The following is a 23,922-nucleotide window of genomic DNA, read 5'->3' as shown; positions in this document are numbered from 1 at the left end:
CACGTAGCGACCGTAGCCAAAAACTCAATTTCGACCAAAAGTGGAGATAGAACCTTATAATTCTAAGCTCACGACTTGTTGATAGAATTGTATGTGAAGTTAAATTTATGCTAACTTAGATATGTTATACTGGCCGGGCAACTATAGTTTCAGTTACATTTGATTAAAGCAGACAGACGCTTTAAAAAGATTAACGTTAGTTAAAAAGATTTCATACGTTCTAGCAATCTATGCCTTGTTTCACCTTAAATACTGTACCTTTATATACCATGTGAACTAGCTGGCAGGAAAGCACTTTTGTTGTATCAGTTGGAGTTTTTTTTTTTTTTTTCACAACATTGACCTCAAATCTATTTATTTTATTATTCTATGTGAACTAGCTTTAAACAGCCAGCACTTGTGTTAAGTTCATAATACACTTTATTTTATTTATTTGTTTCCTTTGTCAGGTGTATTTTATTTGTTTTAATGCAAGCATTTGTGTTTGTGTCTTTGAACCTTAACAATGTTCAAAATAAATATGCACATATTGTCAGAACATCTTCCATGTCTGCATGTGTTCCTTAAAATTGTGTTTTTTTTATCAAAAAGATGAGAGAAAATGTTGAAATGTGAAATAATTTTAGGAAATGTTAAATATTATCTGCTGACAAAAAAGTAAAAGGTTAAAATGATGTCCTGACTAAAACTAGACTAAAATGTTGACAGTTTTTTTTGACTAAAACTAAACGAATAAAATTATGTTTTCTTGGACTAAAATAAAGACTAAAATGCTCGACTTATAGTCGACTAAAACTAGACTAAATAAAAATGGGATGATGTCGACTAAATGTGATAAAAACTAACAAGCGATGCTGAAACTGGACTAAAACTGAAACTAAATTTAAAAATGGCTGGTAAAATTAACACTACTTCCAACACATTCTCATCCCAAAAAGTCATATAACTGACGTCTTGGGACGTATTTTGACCATACGTCAATATCCGCCTTTTTAGGGCCCCCTTAAACGTCGGTAGATGGTCATACAACTGACGCTTTACCTTTAACGTCAGTTAGGTGACGGGTTAGGTTTAGGTCTGGGGTAGAGTTAGGATCCCATAACCTCATCTACCGACGTTTAAGGGGGCCCTAAAAAGGCTAATATTGACGTATGGTCAAAAGACGTCCCAAAACGTCAGTTATATGACTTTTTGGGATGAGACTGCGCTAGAAAAAAATAGTCCCTGAGTGTGAACAGCAACAACGCTCCAATGTGTAATATGCATGAAAGCTCAAATAAAAACAACGTAGAACTGCAGTGTTGCACAGCGATCAATAGAACCGTTGGGCCTATCTTTATCCTGAATAAAGCACAGCTCTTGACCAATCAGAATCAAGGATTCGAACTAACCGTTTTATAATTCCAAATAATCCCCAAACCTTTGAATTATAGTTAGCCTGGATGCCAGCCCGAACTCCGCCCACGACATTTTTTGTTCGGGAAGTTCGGTCTGGACTCGATCCATTGAGGAGTAATTATGATCAGGCAAAAAATGAACGGGCCAATCAAATTGCCAGGGCGGGCTTTATATGATGATGGACAGATGATCTGCAGGGACGTAATCATCACGTTATCAAAGAGCGCTTGTCAGAGATGACTGCAGCGGGAGAATTGAGAATTAAGAAGATGGGACGTAATGAAGAGCCTGCGGTCGTTGTGGTTTCTCCTTTGGTGGCACTCATGGAGGAGCAACACTCGTTATTTAACTTCTAAAATAATAAAGTTAGGCTACGTTCTGTATTTGAAAACTGCGCTATGCAAAGGAGTTGACTTATGCGTTGCTCTGATTGGTTGTTGGTCTACCGACTATCCAATTGAGTGCAGAGGTTGTTTTTTTTTTCTGGTTCGGTTACGACACGCCTCATAATCAAAGCCTAATGGAGGAGATTCAGGCTCATATTCTCTCTTGAATACGAGTATGACGAAGTCAGGCTAAATTATAGTGTATATGTATATATATATAGTGCATGCTGTAAGTCAGGAGGCCTCGTTGTATACGGTACGATCATTCATGATTTGCACACATCCTTCAACAGATGAGTGGTGATATGTGCTTCATCTCAGATCTGGTGAGTTTGGCTCTTTATTGAAGACTGGATTAATTCCCTGCGGACTGAATGAATGTTAAAGCGTTCTAGAGAAGAGGGCGGTTGCTGTCACACACTCTTCTGGGCTGTTCTGGGAGGTGTGTGTGAGTGTCAGGTGTGTGTTCGTCTCCTCCACTGACAGCCAGACGACACTCACGCTTGCCTCACCGCTAGAGTACAGAAACACATCCATTATCCTGATTAACTGTGGAAACACTAACGCCACCGTCTCCTTCCTGTCTGTCTCTCGCTCAGGCCAGAGGCGCACATTTTAAAAATAAGTTTATATCAACACATCGGGCCACAATATATCGCAATACAAAAATGCAACAATATGTATCGTGGATACTTCACCCAAAATAAGTGTCAGGACTGCATTACACTACTGTATATAATGTTGAATATAATGCGATTGGGAATATTTATGGGTCCTGATTAGGGTTGGGTATCGTTTGAATTTGAACGATTCTGATTCCGATTCCGATTCCTTGTTTCGGTTCCTGACGATTCTTGATTCCGATTCTTTTAAGAGGCAGGGTCAAAAAAGTTTAGCTAACCTTGCTAACCAACGGCCTTTCTGAAGGAAATACTCCTTTCTGATGGAAAGTCACAAATACTCCTTCTGTCACAAATTTTGCATTTTGCTGAGATTTTGTTATTTTTAGAAAAGTGAAGCCACACTTTGGATCGCCGACATAAGCTACTCATGTTCGAATGTTGGTGTTGTTCAGCGGTTTCTTCTTCCGCTCGGCGGACTGTGAATATCGAAACTAGGAATCGAAATTTTAACTTTTGAACGATTCTGGGAAAAACAAAAAGTTAGTCTCGGTTCCGATCGATACTCGATTCTCGATACCCAACCCTAGTCCTGATAATGCCAGATGTCTGTGTGCGACATTATTATAAATATATGTACTGTAGTTACAGAACATGTTTGTATAAAATAATTCAGTATTTTCATCTTCAGAGTCATGAATATTGTTATTCTGGTGTCTCTATTGTCCTGTATTGGGTTTTCCAGAAGTCTATTCATTTACACACACTATGTAAAACCAAATTTAGCATTTTAAATCAACAGTGCATTTTTTGTTAACCTTTAATCATGTCTTGGAGTATCGCAGTAATGTTGTATCGTGATATCGAATCGGGACATGAGGGAATCCTCACAAATAAAAAACACATTTCTTACTCAGACAAGCAAAGTGAATGATCGATTTACTTGCCCACAGGACAAGCACATGAAAAGGCTAAATATCGAGCCCTGTGTGTGTGTGTTTAAATGAATATATATGTATGTAAACAACAAGGCTTATTTCAGTGATGTATATCCGCTTCTGTCGTGTTAAGCAGTTTTCTTAGTCTGAGGCACTGGCATTTTCAGGACATTTCTAATAGTTGTTTGTGTGTGTGTGTGTGTGTGCTATCTCTCGCTGCAGATAGAGTCAGAGCGAGGTGTGTTGGAGCAGTCTCAGGGTTTGTCAATGAAACACACACTGATTGTGCTCCTGGATTAGGCTGTAATGTAATCCTCTATTGTCGTCCCGAGTCGCTCACACACTTGTTTGTTTTCTCGTCCACGTTTGTTCTGTGTTCATATTCAACCACGGCGCGCTATACATCTAATTGTTTCAAGCTTTTCTTCTTTCTTTTGACACCGTTTCTGTCGCTGAAGGATTAGCAATAAATACATTCTCTGAAAATGTAATTTCAGCTTTGTGTTTTTGCATAATGAGCATGAGCCGTTCCTCTGATCTGATCGACATTATCGCAGTGACTGAGGAGACCCGAGTGAATGTTATTCCTAAATGTGATCAAAAGGGAAATGCATTATTATAATTAAGATCGTGATCGCAGCTGATATTAGTGTAAGGACAGTAATCCTGTGTTTCGCAGAGAGCCAGTTGGACGTTAGCGACAGCAGAAGTTGTGAAGTGATAAACTGGTCTCGTCTGTTCTGGACAGATGAATCCTCAGCCCTCGCGATTCTCCTCGAACCCTCGCAGAGCCGGATCTGGAGCGAGCCGATCGTGCCAGGCAAAGCAAACATGCTGAACATTTGGGTTCGGGAGAGCAGAGCCGGCCTGTCCAGTGAATCACGGATCATGTGACCCGCGTATTCCAATTCAATTCTATTCAAAACACTTTATTTGTCCCCAAGGGGCAATTTGTGAGGCCACATATAGTAACGAAAACATTATGCATTGTAACATCCTACGTTAAATAAATAACACAGTATAAATAAATACATATTAATGAATACCTAATATATTAAAAAATAACTAAATTTGTTAAATTTGTATGTTTCCTCTCTCAGTCATGTGCATGAATGGAAACATCGCATTAGCTTAGTCAGGTGTCTAATATCATACAGAATGTCTAATATAATCATATAATGATAATGTCAGTGAAACCATCATCTTGAATCAAGAGCTGTCGTGTCCGAGTAGATTCACAACATTTTGTGCACGACGCAAAATATATGTATTTATAATATAATATTTATAATGATTTATTTTACAGTTTATTCTTATTGATATTTATTTTTATAATATTCATTACATATACTATTATGATATATAATATATTCTATATTCAGAATACATATATAGTATTTTATTTAATTTATATAATGTTTATGATATTTAATTATATCATAATTTATTCTTATTGATATTTTTATGTAATATTTATTATTTACACTAATATTTAAAATTCAATATTCACAATACACATATTTGTAATAATAATGTTATAAATATGTTTATTTATATCAATCAAAATGTATTTTATATATATATACACACACACATAAATATATATATATATCAATAATATTTATTTAAAATATATATGCATATACAGCTGTAATTATGTTTAATAATATAACATTATATATTAAATCTAGGGCTGTCAAATGATTAATCGCATCCAAAATAAAAGTTTGTGTTTACATAATATATGTGGGTGCACTGTGTATAATTATTTTATATATATATATATATATATATATATATATATATATATATAAATACACACACATGCTTGTATATTTAAGAAAAAAATATTATTTAAATATAAAATATTTATATATTTATATATAAATTATTTATAAATCTACATACAGTATATGCATGAAAATATTTCTTAAATATATACATGCATGTGTGTGTATTTTTATATATAGTAAACATATATTATGTAAACATAAACTTTTATTTTGGATGCGATTAATCGTTTGACAGTCCTATTTAAATCCAATATTCATAGTATATTTGTATATCGTCCAGTTTTAGTTCATAGTAAAAACAGGACCCACTTTGAGGAAATTATTATAAATGTACTGTGTAATATTTATTTATTCATATATTTATTTAATCATATGTCAATATACAATATATAAAATCCATATTCACTGAATGTTTATTGTTTATTTCATATATCGCCCATCTCTAATTATTTATATAATGTTCAATAATATGACAACATTATTTAATATATCGTCAGTTTTAGTTCATAGTGAAAATAGGACCTGCTTTGAGGAAGTCATGTATAATATTTATTAATGTAATATTTATTTATTTATTTAATCACATGACCGTATATCCACAGTGTGTTTAGTGTTTATTTAATGCATGTTCCAGCTCTAGTTGTGAGGCTGTCATTATTCGGGTGACAGTCTTCTTCATGACCTCTTTTTCTTGGCAAGCCCATAAAACGGACTGAAATCAGTGCAGTGAAAGAGCGCTGTGTTTCCAGTCCTTCTTTTCTTTTCTCTGGACTCTCAAAAGCACTTGTCAGCGCGCTCGGATAAAGCCGGGGGTTCAGAGGTGACCGTGCGCCCGAGAGCCGCTGAGATCGTCGCCACGGCAACCGCGTTTTCATTCAGGCGGTCGCTGGGCAAGCCGGGGTCCTGCCAAGTCACATGGCGAAGGCCCACGGTGTGTAGAGAAAAGACTCGTCCGGGGAGATGCGAGCGGATTGGAAACTATCTTGGGTGGAGCCGCCGGGGTCCTGCTCTATTGTGCTTTCAGAGAGACCAACACACTGATCACGGTGTTCCCTTCAGTTTCTCCTGCGAGGCAGAGATGGGTTAACATTCATGAAGTTTATTTAAATTATTAAAATGTTATAAGAAACGCTGAGGAGAAAAATGGTTCTTTTAACAACTGATTACTGAAACGTTATTTAGGGAACCCAAATGTTTGGTTCTTCTATGGCAGCACTGGAACACACACACACACACATACACATGTTTGTACTGGGGCTTGTATATATCCGAACCGGCCAATGGCCAGTTTTTTACCGGCCATGAATGTAATGTAATATAATGACACCAAAATTGTAGATTTCAGTGAAAATTCACAATAATCTCTTCCAATTTTGAGACCACAACTAAAACTACTAGCCTAATATTAAGTAAACAGTATAGTAAAATAAAAGCAAATAATCAAATTACAAGCAAAATCAACAACAACAACAGCGTGAGCGTCCTGCTTGGCATAACAGGGCATAACCGACCCAGTTGTCAACGTCTGTCGCCATGGTTACTGTTGCAGTGCGAGGTCAAACCTGGCGGAAACCGAGGGTAACGCGGATATGACGTCATTGACCGGTGACACCCCTGCTCACACGCCCCGTTTCCTTGGTTAAAATCACAATTTTCTCGTGATTTACAAATAGTTAGAAATATTTGGGATATTGTAAGACAAGTAATCAACAAAACAAAATATATAACATTGGCCTAGTGGTTTTTGGATATTTTACTGCAAAAAAATCCTGCATATTGTACCTTTAATGCTTATTTAATTTATTATTTAACATTATGTTTATTTTTTTATTATATATTTTATATATCATCACTGTCAGACTGAAACCTGTATATCTCATCATTTTGTTTTTCAACTATTGGTCACCCTTTACATTCGTCTGTGAGATGTGTGAATATTTAACTAATGGAAACTGCTGAAAAGAGCGTGTGACTGAACCTGTCAGTCAAACCTCGTGACTCCGCCTCTCTCGTGAAGGAAGCATCACACACAGGTCGGGGGGGCGTCTCTGCTTGTTTGCAATGCCAGGGTTTATAAAGAATAATAAAGTGTATTCTTTACCTAAGAAACACTGAAGGTGCATGGTTTATGTATTTGATGAGCAGAGAAAAGCATCTTTGTCATCGGGTCATATCCAATAATCTCTTTTTTTAAATTTTATTGCAGGAATACATACAGAAATTTTACAAAATACAATCGACCACAAAAAAAAAAAAAAAGATAAACAGCAATATAAATATATTTGTGTTTTTTATTTTTAGCACTTACCTGTTTTATCATGTAAAATGATTTACTTAAATATAAAGTGCATTACAGATGAAACGCATTATTATTAGATGGAATAAAAGAAGTAAAGAAAAAAGAATATGTATCATTTTAAATAAATGTCTTTTGTTGAGTGTTTTAAGGTATTCAGTAATCGAACATCTTTCACACTTTCCCTCATGGTCTTAAATAGCCCGTGTGAAGCTCTTTATCTTTAACACACAGGGTTTTTTTTGCCAAATGACAGAAAAGACTGAGCGCCCACATAGAGTTACAGTAAACTTTATAACTTTACAGTTCCACGTATGCATGGCCGTAAGTGTGTGTCGTGAGCTGAAGAATGGCGTGTGTGGGCGAGTGTAAACACGCTTGCGCTCGTTTCATTAACTTAGGCGTCTCCAGAGAGACCGAACGGAACGCAGAGACCGAGACGCATGCGGTCCGTGACCTTTGACCTCGGGCATACACACACCCACCAGTCAGAGAGAGCAAGGGAGAATGGTATTGCTCAGAAGATTTGATGAGCTCATATTGAAATCACGTCGTAAGGTTCATATCTAATTAGCCTGCGTTTTAAGGGTTTGTGTAGTGCATGATTAAGGGAAAGTCAATGCATTCATTCATTATAAACACGGATGCAATGAACCAAGGACACATGCGTTAGTGAGCGTAGTTCCCGCTCATGGATGTTTACGTCTCTCTGTCATGTGACATGAGATCGATTAGCGGTGAAGATCACCGTGATTGAGACGTAACCGAGGAACAGAGGTCAGAGCCGGTTTGATCCGGTTTAACGTCTAGTTTCTGCTGGAACGCTGCAGATTCTCAGCTATTAATATGTATTCATATTGATTTGGGACACATTTCCATATTTTTCTCTCTGCGTATAGGTTGTTTATGCCTGGATTGATCGGATCTTCATAACTTCTGTGTTCTCCTGCTGTGTTGACTTGAGCGGATGAGATGTTGGGTAATGATTCACGGTATTTTATTGTGTTTCTGTACATGTGGACACATGAGAGCGAAATATGCACCAGCGGCGTTATAAGCACGACGATTAATATACAATATACAGGCGAAACTCGGAAAATGTGAATATACTGCAAAAGTTAATTTATTTCAGTAATTCAACTTAATAAATCTGAAATAAGTGTCTTATGCTCACCAAGTGTGCATTTATTTCCTCAAAAATACAGTAAAAACAGTGCAATATTATTCTAATCGTCTGTTTTGTATGTGAATATACAGATCAGATCCCATGATTTATCACATGTTGGCAGATAGTGAAGCTCAGTGTTGTGTTGCTGAGACTCAGGGCAGGTTAACAAACCCAGCCGAGATCTAGAGACGACACACACACACACACACACTGTGCCCTCGACCTTCAGTGTTAATCAGGACATCTGTGCATGTGTGCGGGACGTCCAGAGAGGATGATGCTTTACCTGTCGACGCTATTAATCACTACTGTGTGTGTGTGTGTGTGTGTGTGTTGACGGGTGTTTGTTGGTGTGACTGAGTGAGTGAGTTAGTGTCAATGTGAGTTGACTGTGTGTGTGTTTTTTGGTGTGAGTGAATGAGTCAGTGAGTGTGCGAGAGTGTGAGTGAGTGAATGAGAGTACGAGTGAGTGTGTGTGAGAGTGCGAGTGTGCGAGTGTGTGAGTGTGCGAGAGTGAGTGAGTGAGTGAGTGAGAGAGTGAGTGTGAGTGAGTGAGAGAGAGTGAGTGAGTGAGTGAGTGAGTGAGAGAGTGAGTGAGAGAGTGAGTGTGAGTGAGTGAGAGAGAGTGAGTGAGTGAGTGAGTGAGTGAGTGAGTGAGTGAGTGAGAGAGAGAGTGAGTGAGTGAGTGAGTGAGTGAGTGAGTGAGTGAGTGAGTGAGTGAGTGAGTGAGAGAGAGAGAGTGAGTGAGTGAGTGTGAGTGAGTGAGAGAGAGAGTGAGTGAGTGAGTGAGTGAGTGAGTGTGAGTGAGTGAGAGAGTGAGTGAGTGAGTGTGTGTGTGTGTGTGTGTGTGAAGGATTGTTTAAAATGAAGTCAGGAGCCCTAGAGTTGTATATAGAGCCCCAGTGAAGGTGTTTTCAGGAGTTTGGTCTTGATCTTCTCAGCGCCAGACGAGTCGTTCGGCCTTCAGCGTCCCGTCGGCGTTCCCACATGAAACAATAATAACTAATAGCTGATTTCTGTGTGTGTTATATCAGTATTATTTAGCCATCTGAGCTGCTCACGACTCAAACAAGGTTGTTGTTTTGTGAAACTGTTCCAAATTAACGTAATAATGTCTTTGGCATGTGAATAATCCACAAACAGTGCGTTTGAATGTGAGGATAATAAAAGAGTTGTTATTTCTTTTCTTATGTTGGACGTCGTCTTTTTTAATCTGGAATGGTGGCAGCGGCTGGTTTATATTTGTGTCATGCACAGATTAGGACATCCGTCTAGTCCAGTGTGTGTGAAGAGAACACACAGGTAAACCCGCTCTTCATCTGCCGGAGTCTTCCGCTTCTGATCCGACTGAAGATTATTTAAATGCTGCCGTCATTTAAAGCAATTACTGCGCTCCATTAAATATTAATGCAGGTTTTTCCTTCATCCTCAACCCGCGTTCAATCACATAGAGACATTTAACCATCACACACACACACACACACACACACACACACACACACACACACACACACACACACACACACACACGCACGCACACAGCTGCTTCAAATTAAATTGATGTCAGCTTCTCTTGATGGAGCCACAAACAATAATTGGCTCCTAATGCTTCTGCCTATTTGTATAATGACCACTTGTATTAATAATTTCCTTCATGAATATGAGCGCAGGACTAGCGGCTGGTGTGTGTGTGTGTGTGTGTGTGTGTGTGTGTGTCCTCAAACCAATCACAAGTGCAGACTCTCTCCTCTATATCCCACTCTCCTACTAGTTATACAATATCTGTTCAAACCTCTAACCCTAAAAGAAATCAATACTTTTATTACTTAAATTGAGCAAAAGTCACATTTGTAAAAGTGATTTCTGTGTACGATGTTTTCCACACGAATATGAAGCCTCACAACTGTTTTCAACACTGATAATAATCGTAAATGTGTCTTGATCATCAGATCCTCATATTAGAGTGATTTCTGGAGGGTCATGTGACTCTGAAGACTGGAGTAATGATGCTGAACCTTACAGATATTCACATTGAAAACAGATGATTTACACTGGAATAATATTTCACTGTTTTTACTGTATTTGATCTAATAAATGCAGCCTTAGTGACCATTTTAAATCTCACCCCTTCAGAACACCGCAAAAAAATCGTATTTCTTTTCTCTGATTTTATATACCTTTTCCAAGAGCGATAGAAACACAATCTGATGACTGACATGCAATTTCCTTCCGTTAATAAATGTGCCAATTATCGCTCTGAACGTCTCGCTGACAATCAGACAATAACGAGCGTCTGTGTGGGAGTGAGAAGTAGACAGTGAACGCTGTCAAAACCAAAACTGTGTGTGTGTGTGTGTGTGCTTTTATAGATAGCACACGTGTGTTGAGCTCCGCATGGATTGGCTGATGTTCAGCTCTATGTATAGCACATGTGTAGTTCCTAAAGACAACTCGAGGAAATGCATGAAATTAATATATAATATAATATTAGTGCTGGGAAACGATTCATCACATCCAAAATAATAGTTTGGGTTTACATAATATATATGTGTGTAATTATTCTGTATATATAAATACACACACAGATATATACAGGTGAAACTCGAAAGATTAGAATATGGTGCAAAAGTTCATTTATTTCAGTAATTCAACTTAAAAGCTGAAACTAATATATTATATAGACTCAATATTACATTATCAATCCATTATTAGTTATGAAAACCCCAAATTAAAAATGAGAATATTGTGAAAAGGTTTTCATATCTGTAATCCATAATCATCAAAATGATAACAAATAAAGGCCTGAAATATCTCACTTTGAGTCTATATAATATATTAGTTTCAGCTTTTAAGTTGAATTACTGAAATAAATGAACTTTTTGCACCATATTCTCAGTTTTCAAGTTTCACCTGTGTGTCATTTTAAAGCTGAAGTCATTTCTGCAGCAAATAAACAATTTGTTGTCAAGTCACCTTTATTTAAATAGTGTTTTTTTACAATACAGATTGTATCAAAGCACAACATGATTGCATGAAAATAATATAAGAAGTTTGTTTCTAGAAGCAAATTGTGTCATCGTCCACCTGAAGTAAGGCAGATCAATAATATAGTTATTGCAGACATGAGAGTGTGTGTGTGTGTGTGTGTCCTGTACATCAGCTCCTGACCGGCGCGAGCATTTAGAAGAGCTTTATTTGCTCTCGATAACACTGGTGTGAAACGGCTTCGGCTCACGTGTTTCACCCATGATGCCTTGCACTCAACGCTGTAAGTGGAGGGAGTGGGAAATGGCTTTAGGTAACCCAATATCTGTCTGATTCACTCTAGTTTCCTGGTAACCGTCGTCTTGCTCAGCTCCAGATGTTCTGCAGTCCACTCCTGGTTTACCGTCAGGAACTGGAGATCACTGGTGTTCACTGTGCATCTCGCTTCATTTAGTCAGATCAGCAGGAAACGATTTATCAATGATCAGCTCCTGTATAATCATCACTACTTTTCAAATATTACTATTATTATTTGGAATTTAAATAATGATGCATTATTTTTCCCATACCAATCATTAACAAAACAATTACTATTATTATTATTATTATTATTATTATTATTATTATGTTTTTAATTCATTTGAAGAAGCTTTTATTGTTGTTGTTGTTATTATTAATATTATTTTTTATATTATTATTATTATTATTATTATTTAAAATTTAAATTATACATTTTTTCCACAACAACAATACAATTATTCTTATTATATGATTTGAAGATGCTTGTTGTTGTTTTTATTTATTATTATTATTATTTGGAATTTAAAAAATAATTCATTTTTCCCCACATTAACAATAAAAGTACTATTATTATTATTATTATTATTATTATTATTTACAGTTTAAATAATGTATTATTATTATTATAAACAGTTATTTTTTGTTCAGTATAATAATACAAATTTGGGAAAATGTACGTGTATGTCATAATGCAAACATGCTTCATTATTCTCATGCAAAACTTTTATAATGTTTTCTCTTGAATTTACCATGAAATATGATTTATTTAATTGTATTATTTTTATTATTATTTGCAATTTAAATGGTGCATTAATTTTCCCACATTAATAAAATTTATATTTATTAATTTATCACCATCATTGTTATTACTTTATTTCCAATTTAAATAGTGCATAATTAATAGACCATTTTTGTGCATCTGCTTAATTGTCATGAAATACATAATGCACATAAGCATGATTATCTTCATGCGAAACATCATTTTATATAGATTTTAGCGTGAAACAGCATCTAGGCATGAGATTTGTTCATTAACTAAAAAGCCCAATACAGTAAATGAGCGTCTCTCGGGGTGGACGTGAACGAGCCTCGCCAGCGCAGCGGGGAACACACACACACATCTGCCGTAAACACACACTGATGGCCGTCTGAGACGCATGCTTGGGTTTTGTTTGCCTGTTTGCTTTAGTAATTTGAGGGCCACATATAATCACCTTGGCAAGCCGAGGGCCCAGTGGATTTGTGGGTAATCCTCATTGATTTTTTTGTCTTCTCCATCCCTCTCAATGGCACCATTTGGCTGATTACATCACAGGATTGTATGATAAAGCAACATCAGCTCAATTCAATTCCATTCGCACCCATTTTGTGTTATTGCTTCAGTTCTGAATGAATCCAAATGGATCCGTCCGCCGATCACGTCCGAGCACCGCGGGATTATATATATATATATCCGAGAGTGACCGGTCGGCCCTTAACCACTCACCCGCACCACGTCCAACTCATTAAATATTAACAAACAGTAATGGAAGGCAATAAAAAGGAAAATTGCACATCATATGCAATACTTTGTTTTTATCAGCAGACGAGCCCTTTAATGAGGCCAGGAAGCCATCAAGTCGGAAGTTATTTTTAGAGCCAGCATAAATCAAATTATGAGTAATAATTTATCATTCTCAGTCTTAATTTTCCACAGAGTTCAGACGCCTGCTCCCCGCCAGTGTGTCTTTGAGTTGTTTATTATGCTCATTTGATGATGATTTTAGCTCCGGTTTGACTTTCTACCCAAAATCTTTACTTTTTGCCTCGCTTTTGGAGTGGTTCGTAGTGCATCGCTGTGTGATTACCAGGGTGTTTCAGATGATTGCAAGAGTGTTTTATTCCCGTCTGCTGTGAAAAGAGTCATGCATCCTTTCATAAACCTCGAAATGACCTGTGATTGGCCAGTCGTGCTGATCTCAGGTCTGTCCAAGTGCTCTCCTGAGACCAGTGAAAGGAGAGCGCTTGATCATCTGCCGTTCCTTCTTGCCAAAACCGAGAGGAAGACCTGCATGATTTACAGTCATATAGCTCTAAAACAGTTCCTTTCTCCACAGATGTGACCTTAGGTTCAATATCGAGGCCGTTTGGAAACGGGAAACTCGTAATAAAAGGTCAAAGAGCCTGAAAGCACTTAGAGAAACACAGTATTTACTTCCCGTCGGCCTGCATGAGTTTGTCAAGTGGAAATAAAGAGAAAATGTGATCGATATTGACGTTTTATGGAGCCGTTTTCACACACATCAACACTTCTGCCGTGACACGAATTTATTGAAACGGGAAATAAGAGGAAAGCTGCCTTTAAATCTGTCACCCTGATTTATGGATCCTGACCGGATTAACGTCTGTTCCTCCAGGCGCTCGTGTGTCTAAACCCTGTGTGTGTTTGTAGGTGGAGTGGCTGAAAAACGAGGAGATCATCGACCCCGCGGACGACAGAAACTTCTACATCACCATCGACCACAACCTGATCATCAAACAGACCCGTCTGTCGGACACCGCCAACTACACCTGCGTGGCCAAGAACATCGTGGGCAAACGGAGAAGCACAACGGCCACCGTCATCGTCTACGGTACGTCTGCGTTTAAATCAGTCTCTCTTCAATCCAACACGACTTAAACTGCAGTTCCTCCACTGGCCACTAGACAGACTCAACCCATAGACCCGCATGTTGAAACGGCCAACTTTACAGCAGAATAAACATGTTTACAGTCTGGCTAATTTTGCCATTCATGTCGACTGTGAGGGGGTGAACTTAAGGGCGTGGCCACCTGAGTGACAGGTGGATTGCTGCTGATGTCACTGCTAGCTGTGTGTTAGCGTCGTGCCACGTCAGCTAATCCGCATTGCTGCTTATATATATAAAATCCTGCATGATGTCTGCTTTCTAACTGAGATAGATCCGATTAATTAGTTCCAGGGCCACAAAACACAGTGTTTTTTTTATTTATGCTCCATTATTATGTTCTGAACAGAAAACCGCTAAGAACAGAAAACCGCGCTGGTGTTTTAAATGTTGTAAATTCCCCCCGAAGGCGAAGGCAAACGCAACTTTGCTGTTGTGAAGTCGCAGCTCGACACATGCTCATCCGCTGTAAAGACGAGACGAGTCTTTCAGGAGCTCTTCGACAAGTGAGAGAAACACACGCCTGCTGCGATCGCTTACTGTTCCCAGATCTGCAGAGCTGGCACACACACACACACACACATGTGCTGATACACTGACTTCTCTTTCTCATCCTGAAGCAGATGTGTTTCAGAGCACCCTGAACAGCGATAGATAGATAGATAGATAGATAGATAGATAGATAGATAGATAGATAGATAGATAGATAGATAGATAGATAGATAGATAGATAGACATATAGATAGATAGATAGATAGATAGATAGATAGATAGATAGATAGATAGATAGATAGATAGATAGATAGATAGATAGATAGATAGATAGATAGATAGATAGATAGACATATAGATAGATAGATAGATAGATAGATAGATAGATAGATAGATAGATAGATAGATAGATAGATAGATAGATAGATAGATAGATAGACATATAGATAGATAGATAGATAGATAGATAGATAGATAGATAGATAGATAGATAGATAGATAGATAGATAGATAGATAGACATATAGATAGATAGATAGATAGATAGATAGATAGATAGATAGATAGATAGATAGATAGATAGATAGACATATAGATAGATAGATAGATAGATAGATAGATAGATAGATAGATAGATAGATAGATAGATAGATAGATAGATAGATAGATAGATAGATAGATAGATAGATAGATAGATCGATCGATCTGTCGAATCTTTAGTCTTCTTTGGCAGGAACGGTTGGAGCCGCTGAACATCTTCTCTCAGTTCCCGCTCTCGGATGGAGAGATGCTGATGATGTCATCGGGTTGAGTTTCTCCTCCATCTCTCACTGAACCACACACACACTCACCCGGACTAACACACTCCTGTTATTCACGCTTTTACTCGCGTTATCGCCTCACAGGAGGAGCGAGGCGGGAAAACCTTCACGCGTAACTGTGAAAAGGGCACGACTCTTTGATGGATTTCTGGAGACACAAAGATCACAATCCCTCGTTCAGGCCGAAGCGCTTTCATCCCGGCTCATCCGCACAAGAAATGAACCACAATCCATCAGGGGTGAAACAATACATCATGTCACAAGACATCACAATACAAAAATGCAACAATACGTGTTTTGGATAGTTCACCCGAAACATACTGTCTGTGTGAGGACAGAATAAAGTTTTCAGAGTTTTAGTGTCAGGACTACATTACAATACTGTATATAATGTTGAATATAATGTCTAATAATGCAATCGGGGAATATTTGTGTAAAACGTGTCCGATATTATTATAAATATATCTGTTTGTCTACTATAGTTCAGTATTTTCATCTTCAGAGTCATGAATATTGTTATTCTGGAGTCTCTATTGTCCTGTATTGGGAACTCTATTCATTTACACACACGATGCAAAACCAAATTTAGCATTTTAATCAACAGTGCGTTTTTTGTTTTCTTTTATCATGTCTTGGAGTTTTGCAGTAATATGGTATCGTGATATATATCGAATCGGGACATGAGGGAATCCTCACACCCCTACAATCCGATCCCAGGAGCGATTAAATCAGTGATTAAAGTCATCAAAATAACGACAGAAAATGCACTTACTCTTATTCTGTCTTTCACATGTCCTTATGTGTGGATTTGTTCAGTCACTGTCAGGAACAGAAAAGCATCCCGCTGTTGTGCTTCTGAATAAATGAAGGTTTAGAAACAGTGAGTGATGACACAAAGTTTATTTTGGGTTGAGTTATTCCTTCAAGTGTGTGTTCCCGTTTTCCACTCGAGAGCTCATCACTCGCTGCTGTGATAAACTGAGGATCTTTCGCTATCAAAGCTACAATCACGTCTCTCAGCCTCTCCAATCGTGTCTCTCTGACTGATTGAAAGAGGAATCAGCGCTGCTGTACGCATCACTCCCATGAGTCTTAGCGACGGTGTCGGAGTGTGTCTGTTTTAACTGTGTTTTCCATCAAATGAGTAAACGAGTGAGTGGCTCAGGCCTTGTCCACAAACGGTTTCAGTTGAAAACGCGTCTGAGGAAACGGCGGTGTTTAAACACAATGACGTAAGTTTAGTCATGTGACCCGTGTTGAACCAATAGATATTGATGTTTCTAGGGGTATCGATTCACTTTCACACAGTTGGTGAAATCTGTTTCTTCACACACTCTTCATATCTCAGTCCTAAACATGACAGAGTTTACTCACATTTGCTGCGGCGAAACATAAGAGCGGTCGCGTTTCAGACCGAACATATAATGGTGAGAGAGCGACCGGACGATCGGGGAAGGCAGAGATATTCTGTTTCAGAAGAATCACGCGATCATTTTTTTTTTTCAATTGCTTTTATTTATTTATTTATTTTTTTATTTAACAGTCAGACATACATACAAACCAACATGGTGCAGTAGAGAGCAATCGTGTAAATCCATAATTCCAGAAGTGACATAAGAGTGATTTAAGTGTTTGATCTAAGTGTGTATGTGTATGTGTGTGTGTATGCATAAACAAAGTAACCATTTATTATTTATTACCATTGTCATTACCATCATGCTGGTCGACCTTTATTTCCATCCTTCCTCCTATCTAACTATTGCCATTGTCAATCCTGTATAAAATAAAAGATTATATAATAAGAAAATATATGATAACCTTCCCCCACATCTCGTCAGTCCCTATCTTTTCCTATTTTTTTTTTCACGCGATAACTTTATTATCTGTGTGTCCGCCTGTATCATCGCGGTGAGTGTTTGTGAGTGTTTACTCATGCGCTGTGAAGGGGAGTTTGGTGCTGGTGTGGACGGACAGTGCTTCCAAACTATAGAAACTGCCGATGAACGTCTTCTGTCGGTCTCCCCGTGTGTGTGTGTGTGTGTAGTGAACGGTGCCTGGTCGACGTGGACCGAGTGGTCGGTGTGTAGCAGTCGCTGTGGGCGTGGCTATCAGAAGAGGACGAGGAGCTGCACCAATCCGGCGCCGCTGAACGGAGGAGCCATCTGTGACGGACAGGCCATCCATAAACTGGCCTGTAACCCGCTGTGTCCAGGTAAACACTTCAGAAACACAACGAGGCTCACGTTTCTCTTACATCTTCAAATTCTGACACTTTTTTCTCACAATTATTATTTTTTTTAATTTTTTTTTTTTTTTGAACTTACATTTTTTATTAATTCTTAACAGAGCAGTTACATGCATCAACAACAATTATCAAAAATGTTGCTAAAGTACAATCTTGGAAAGAGAGAAAAAAAATATATATATATATATTTCAGCATTGCATTTAACATTTCTATGTGGTTTCCTCAAAATTATTTTTGACAAAAAATAAACGTAGTCAAAATATTCCAAGATAAAAAGTCGCAATTACCCTTTATTTTTTTAGGCGGAAAACAACTTTAATACTTATCTTACACATTGTTTTTGTCATCTAGCAGATTGGGGTGAAATAGATAGATATGTGTTGGAAAAACAATATGTGACCCTGGACCACAAAACCAGTCACATGGGTAAAAACATTTTTTAAATTGGATCTGACAGCTGATAAATAAGCTTTCCACTGATGTATGGTGTGTTAGGATAGGACAATATCTGTCAGAGATACAACTACTGAACATCTGGAGAAAAAATCGAAACATTGAGAAAATCGCATTTATGTTCACGATGGGCTATATGCACGCATAAGTTCCGTATTTGACGTAAGGATGCTCGTCCATTTCCGGTTGTGGAGATTAAAACGGAGGAAAACCGGAGAAAACGGGATTATGGCAGAGTCTTTAATATTTACTGTCCTCCCGTCTTTGAAACGAAACGTACATACGTTTAGATGTAATTTTATATATAGTTATGTTCATTTAATATAATTTTAAAAAGAAGCATAAACACAACGAGGGGTGTCTGTTTTATCTGTTTTTGTGACTAACGTTTCTTTAGTATAACCATGGAGTATAAAATTCAATATAAATTCTCGGTATTGCATTGGACTCTACGATCGGCGGAAGTTATCGAGCATCCTTAATCCTTCACCGGAAATAACGCCGTGCATAGAGCCCATTGTGTTGCATTCACTCACAAAATAAATATTGTATATATTTACAGTAGGAAATTACAAAATATCTTCATTGAACATGATCTCTACTTAATATCCTAATGATTTGTGGCATAAAAGAAAAATGGATCATTTTGACCCATAGATTGTATAGTTGGCTATCACTATCGCCACAGACACACCCGTGCGACTCGTGACACACATGTGACTCGGTCACGTCGGCCGCAGTGTAAATATGAATCCCATGAGAAGCCCGGCGATGGACTGGTCATGAATGTGAACACTGATGAGTGTGTCTTTACTGCAGTGGACGGCCTGTGGACGGACTGGAGTAAGTGGTCTCCGTGTGGGACGGAGTGCACTCACTGGAGACGGCGGGAATGCAACGCTCCGGCTCCTAAAAACGGTGGGAAAGACTGCGAGGGAACGGTTCTCCAGTCCAAGAACTGCACTGATGGACTCTGCATGCAGAGTGAGTGTCTCCGACATTTAGAGCTCACTGCTAACAATGCTCTCCTTACTCAGTATTTCTGTCTTGTTTCCAGTCCATATAAATCAAGATGCATTTACTAGATGAGTAAAATCAGGATATGAAGAGTTCAGATGCAAAAGCCTCTAAATGCCATTTGAAATTTTCTTCTTTAATGATGATTTTTATCAAACTTGTATATTTAAGTTCAATAATTTCACTTAAATGGTTATTTAAGTGAAATTACTGAACTTAAATATACAAGTTTGATAAAAATCATCATTAAAGAAGAAAATTTCAAATGGCATTTAGAGGCTTTTGCATCTGAACTCTTCATATTATGTCCTGTTTTCCACGGGAATTAATCCAAATTAAGCGAGTTGATGCTTAAAACAAATCTGCCAATGGTGTAAAAAAAATATCTTAATTCAAACAGAAACTAGATTATTTTTCTGACCTCATTGGCAGATCATTTTGCTTGTTTTAAGCAAAAACTCACTTAGTTTTTATTTATTTCCCCATAAAACGTAATATCTTATGGCATTTTACTACTTTAGTAAATGCATCTTGATTTAAGAAAAGTTTGATATTTGGTAAGTAAGGAAAGCATGTTTTCGCAGTGCTACATGCCTTCCACACACACCTTTCTCTTTCAGCATCCAGAAATCCCAGATCACACCTCAGACTCTCCGTCTGTCTTTCACTGCATGAAAACTGTGGTTTCGTTTCGTTTTCATATCAAAGCCATTGTTTTTTGAATTAGGCTTATTTTTACCTCACGGTCTGTTTTCTTCAAATCTAACGAAGGTGTTTGATTCAAATTAGACGAAACAATAGAAGAAGAAAAATAAACTTCATCCGTTGTTCATTTGGAAACAGCTCTTATCTATGGAAGCTTGTTTCCAACACTGAATAAAAAACAGAAAAGATCATTTCAAGTTTCTCACAATTCCGAGTTTGTCAAAAATAACACAATTACTAGTTACAATTACAATTACTACTTTTTTCTCTCAATACCAAGTTTATATCTCAAAATTCAGAATTTTTTTTCCAAAATTCCAAGTTTATATCTCAAAATGCTGAGAAAATAGTCAGAATTGGGAGAAAAGACGTTGCAATTACCCTTTATATTTTTTTAATCCAAGGTGTAAACAAGCTTTCATACTTGTCTTACGCATTTGTTTTTGTGTAAGGATGCAGTTGCCCTGGATCCTCAGTGTCCTCCTGTTTTCTCTCGTCAGAAGAGCTGTTGTCCTCTAACAGACTATGTTGAAGTGGATGTCGATGGTGTAGAAACAATATGTGACTGTGGGTCACGTGTAAATATAGCCTGTGTGATGTGATGAGATGTAATGAGTGCACTCGCAGCCCAGCGTTCAGCAGCTATATTTAAAATAATGATAAGGGATTATATCGTACTTACAGAAAGTTTCATAATTGCTCCATGTCTATGATTACTATGATTTGGACCCTATTTTAAAACGCACAGAGAGAGGGAGAGGAAAATCACGGCTGCTCAGACTCACTCTCTCAGCTGTTTTTCTAGTGAAGGCAAATATTATATGTGTTGAGAAGCAGTTTTATGATCCTTTAACTCTTTCACAAGATGTTTTAAACACATGTAAGTGGGAAAACAGAAAATAAACTTTTCGATCGGTCGTAATTTACTCAGTTTTGTGTCGTTTCAAAACCATAGACTCAAAAGAACAGACACATAAAGTTGTAAACGTATAAAGTGAGAATGAATAAGTTTAACTCATTTTAACTAAATAAACTCATTAACGTAACATAAATTCATTTAAGTTTTATTAAAAGTACTTGATTTTTAATGTACTTGGGTTTTAAAAGTAAAACAGATGAACCGACCGACATCCACATATAAGCATTTCAATGGGCTTAAAAAATTTGACTTTTTACTGCAGATGTAGTTCATGAACAACTGAGCGACTGAATCATTTGGTGTGATTTGTGAACCAGCTCAGCTGGTTCACAAACCATCAGCCATGTCTGATTCGTGATCGAGTCGATTCTTTCCAGTGGATCAGCTGAGCCGATTCTTTTCAGTGATTCAGTTGATTCACTGGAAATAATCGATTCAGCTGATTCACTAGAAGTAATTGACTCAGCTGATTTTCTGGAAATTATCGATTCAGCTGATTCACTGGAAATAATCGATTCAGCTGATTTACTGGAAATAATCGATTCAGCTGATTTACTGGAAATAATTGGCTCAGCTGATTAACCGGAAATAATCGATTCAGCTGATTCACTGGAAATAATCCATTCAGCTGATTCACTGGAAATAATCGATTCAGCTGATTCACTGGAAATAATCGATTCAGCTGATTCACTGTAAATAATTGACTCAGCTGATTCACCAGAAATAATCAATTCAGCTGATTCACTGTAAATAATCGATTCAGCTGATTGACTGGAAATAATCGATTCAGCTGATTGACTGGAAATAATCGATTCAGCTGATTGACTGGAAATAATCGATTCAGCTGATTGACTGGAAATAATTGACTCAGCTGATTCACCGGAAATAATCGATTCACTGGAAATAATTGACTCAGCTGATTCACTGGAAATAATTGACTCAGCTGATTCACTGGAAATAATCGATTCAGCTGATTCACTGTAAAAAATAGATTCAGCTGATTCACTGGAAATAATCGATTCAGCTGATTGACTGGAAATAATCGACTCAGCTGATTCACTATAAATATTCAATTCAGCTTATTCACTGGAAATAATCGACTCAGCTGATTCACTGGAAATAATTGACTCACTGGAAATAATTGACTCACTGGAAATAATCGACTCAGCTGATTCACTGGAAAGAATCGACTCAGCTGATTCACTGGAAAGAATCAACTTGATCAGGAATCAGACATCTCTCTTTTTCAGCTCGAAATAACGAGGAACGATATGTTTTCATGGAATGTAGTGAAGTAAAAGTAAATGTTTCCCAAAATAAAAGTACACACTTTTTTCCTCATTTGTTAGTGAGAGTCTAATGTAGACGATCATGGAGTTTGAGAACATAAACAGAGCTCAGAAAAGCAGGAAGATGATGAGATCATTCAGACCAAATCTGACATAAGCAATATTTCATGGATTTAATGTAATGCTATTGTGGGCAAAAAGTGCGGTTTGATGTTTCCCATTTTTCGATGGATTGGATTTATCATGCGATTGCTATTTGAAGTCCAGTTTTGATTTAGCATGTTGGTATTTTACACAAATCATAATCACAATAATCACAATAATCATTGATATTTTTAGGCAGTGGTCTATAGTGATGTGTCAATCCCTTGTCACGCTCCACCACTGGGAGTAAATGATGACAGTGCAGTCGGGATGGTGGTCTGTGTGGGTACAGATGTCCTGTCGTGTGTCTCCAGTGAACAGGAACTGGATTCTCTGCTGTTTGCCATTGATTATACATGCAGAGGTTGAGAAGGCCAGAGGAGATTTGAAACTAAACGTTTCCCTCTTCTGAAGCGCCCCGTGTTTATCTGCTAATCCTCCCTTCACTCCTCTCTCCAAATGACATCACGACTGCAGTTTGGAAATACAAAAACAAAACGTTTCCTCAGTAATAAATGCATCTGTTGAGGGCGAAGCGGAAAAAGCAGCGAGCGAAAGCGTTTGTTTTAATAAACGTCGAGTTTCATATTCATTTTGATTAGGTCATGAAAATGAAATGACCAGGGGTCGCAGAGATGCAGAGCAGATTGAATCAAACGTCGTTAATGATAATCAGGAATCTAATTACCAGTTTCATGTGGCGTGTAAATGATGAGCGAGTGTATTGATCAGGGTCTCAAAGGAACGTGTGTGTCTGATGTTTCTCATCAGTTTTACGAGCTCAAGTTCAATGCAGTAAAAACACAAGATTTGACTTTAAAGAGAAGCCTGATTTTTCTATAATGCATACAGTAGTGTTAGACTGCAAAATAAAGTTCTTCCTCTTGTGCTTTTGTCTTGTTTTCCAGCACAAATATCTGAACGTTCTTCCATCAAAATGTATTTACTAGAGAAACTAACATATTAAGGCTTGTTTACTGAAAAAATGATGAAGATCCACCATATGCGTAACACATTCAGACAACGGGGTCAGAAAGATCATCATTTCCCGTTGAGTTGTTATTGTTTCTGACCAGATATTATATTTTAAGCACAAACTCGTTTTGATCATTTTTTATTTCATTAAACAAGACTCAATATCTTCAGTCATTTTGCAAAAACATCTTGATTTGGTATATTTAGATATTTGTGCTGGAAAGCAAGAGCATAATGTTTTTTTTGCAGTGCATTGTGGTCCGTCCTCTTGGTGGTCGAGTTGTTAACTGAGCAGCGTACAGGAAACGCCGT

The 23,922-nt window shown here is 37.5% G+C and overlaps 1 protein-coding gene across 3 annotated transcripts in view; it reads left to right on the top strand.

Moving 5' to 3' along the window:
- unc5cb (unc-5 netrin receptor Cb) overlaps nt 1–23,922 on the top strand; it is a 189,489-nt gene that overhangs the window by 131,513 nt on the left and 34,054 nt on the right. For all 3 annotated transcript variants that reach the window (XM_039662011.2, XM_089126524.1, XM_039662012.2), the window contains 3 exons: nt 14,316–14,496; nt 17,907–18,074; nt 19,381–19,545. In XM_039662011.2, the coding sequence (XP_039517945.2) occupies nt 14,316–14,496; nt 17,907–18,074; nt 19,381–19,545 (514 nt within the window). The remainder of the gene's footprint in view (nt 1–14,315; nt 14,497–17,906; nt 18,075–19,380; nt 19,546–23,922) is intronic.

Source organism: Pimephales promelas, chromosome 23 (genome assembly GCF_988280905.1).
Source record: "Pimephales promelas chromosome 23, fPimPro1.hap1.1, whole genome shotgun sequence".
NCBI lineage: Eukaryota > Metazoa > Chordata > Actinopteri > Cypriniformes > Leuciscidae > Pimephales > Pimephales promelas.
Note: the sequence above shows the minus strand (reverse complement) of the source record. Positions and strands in the feature narration are given on the sequence as shown.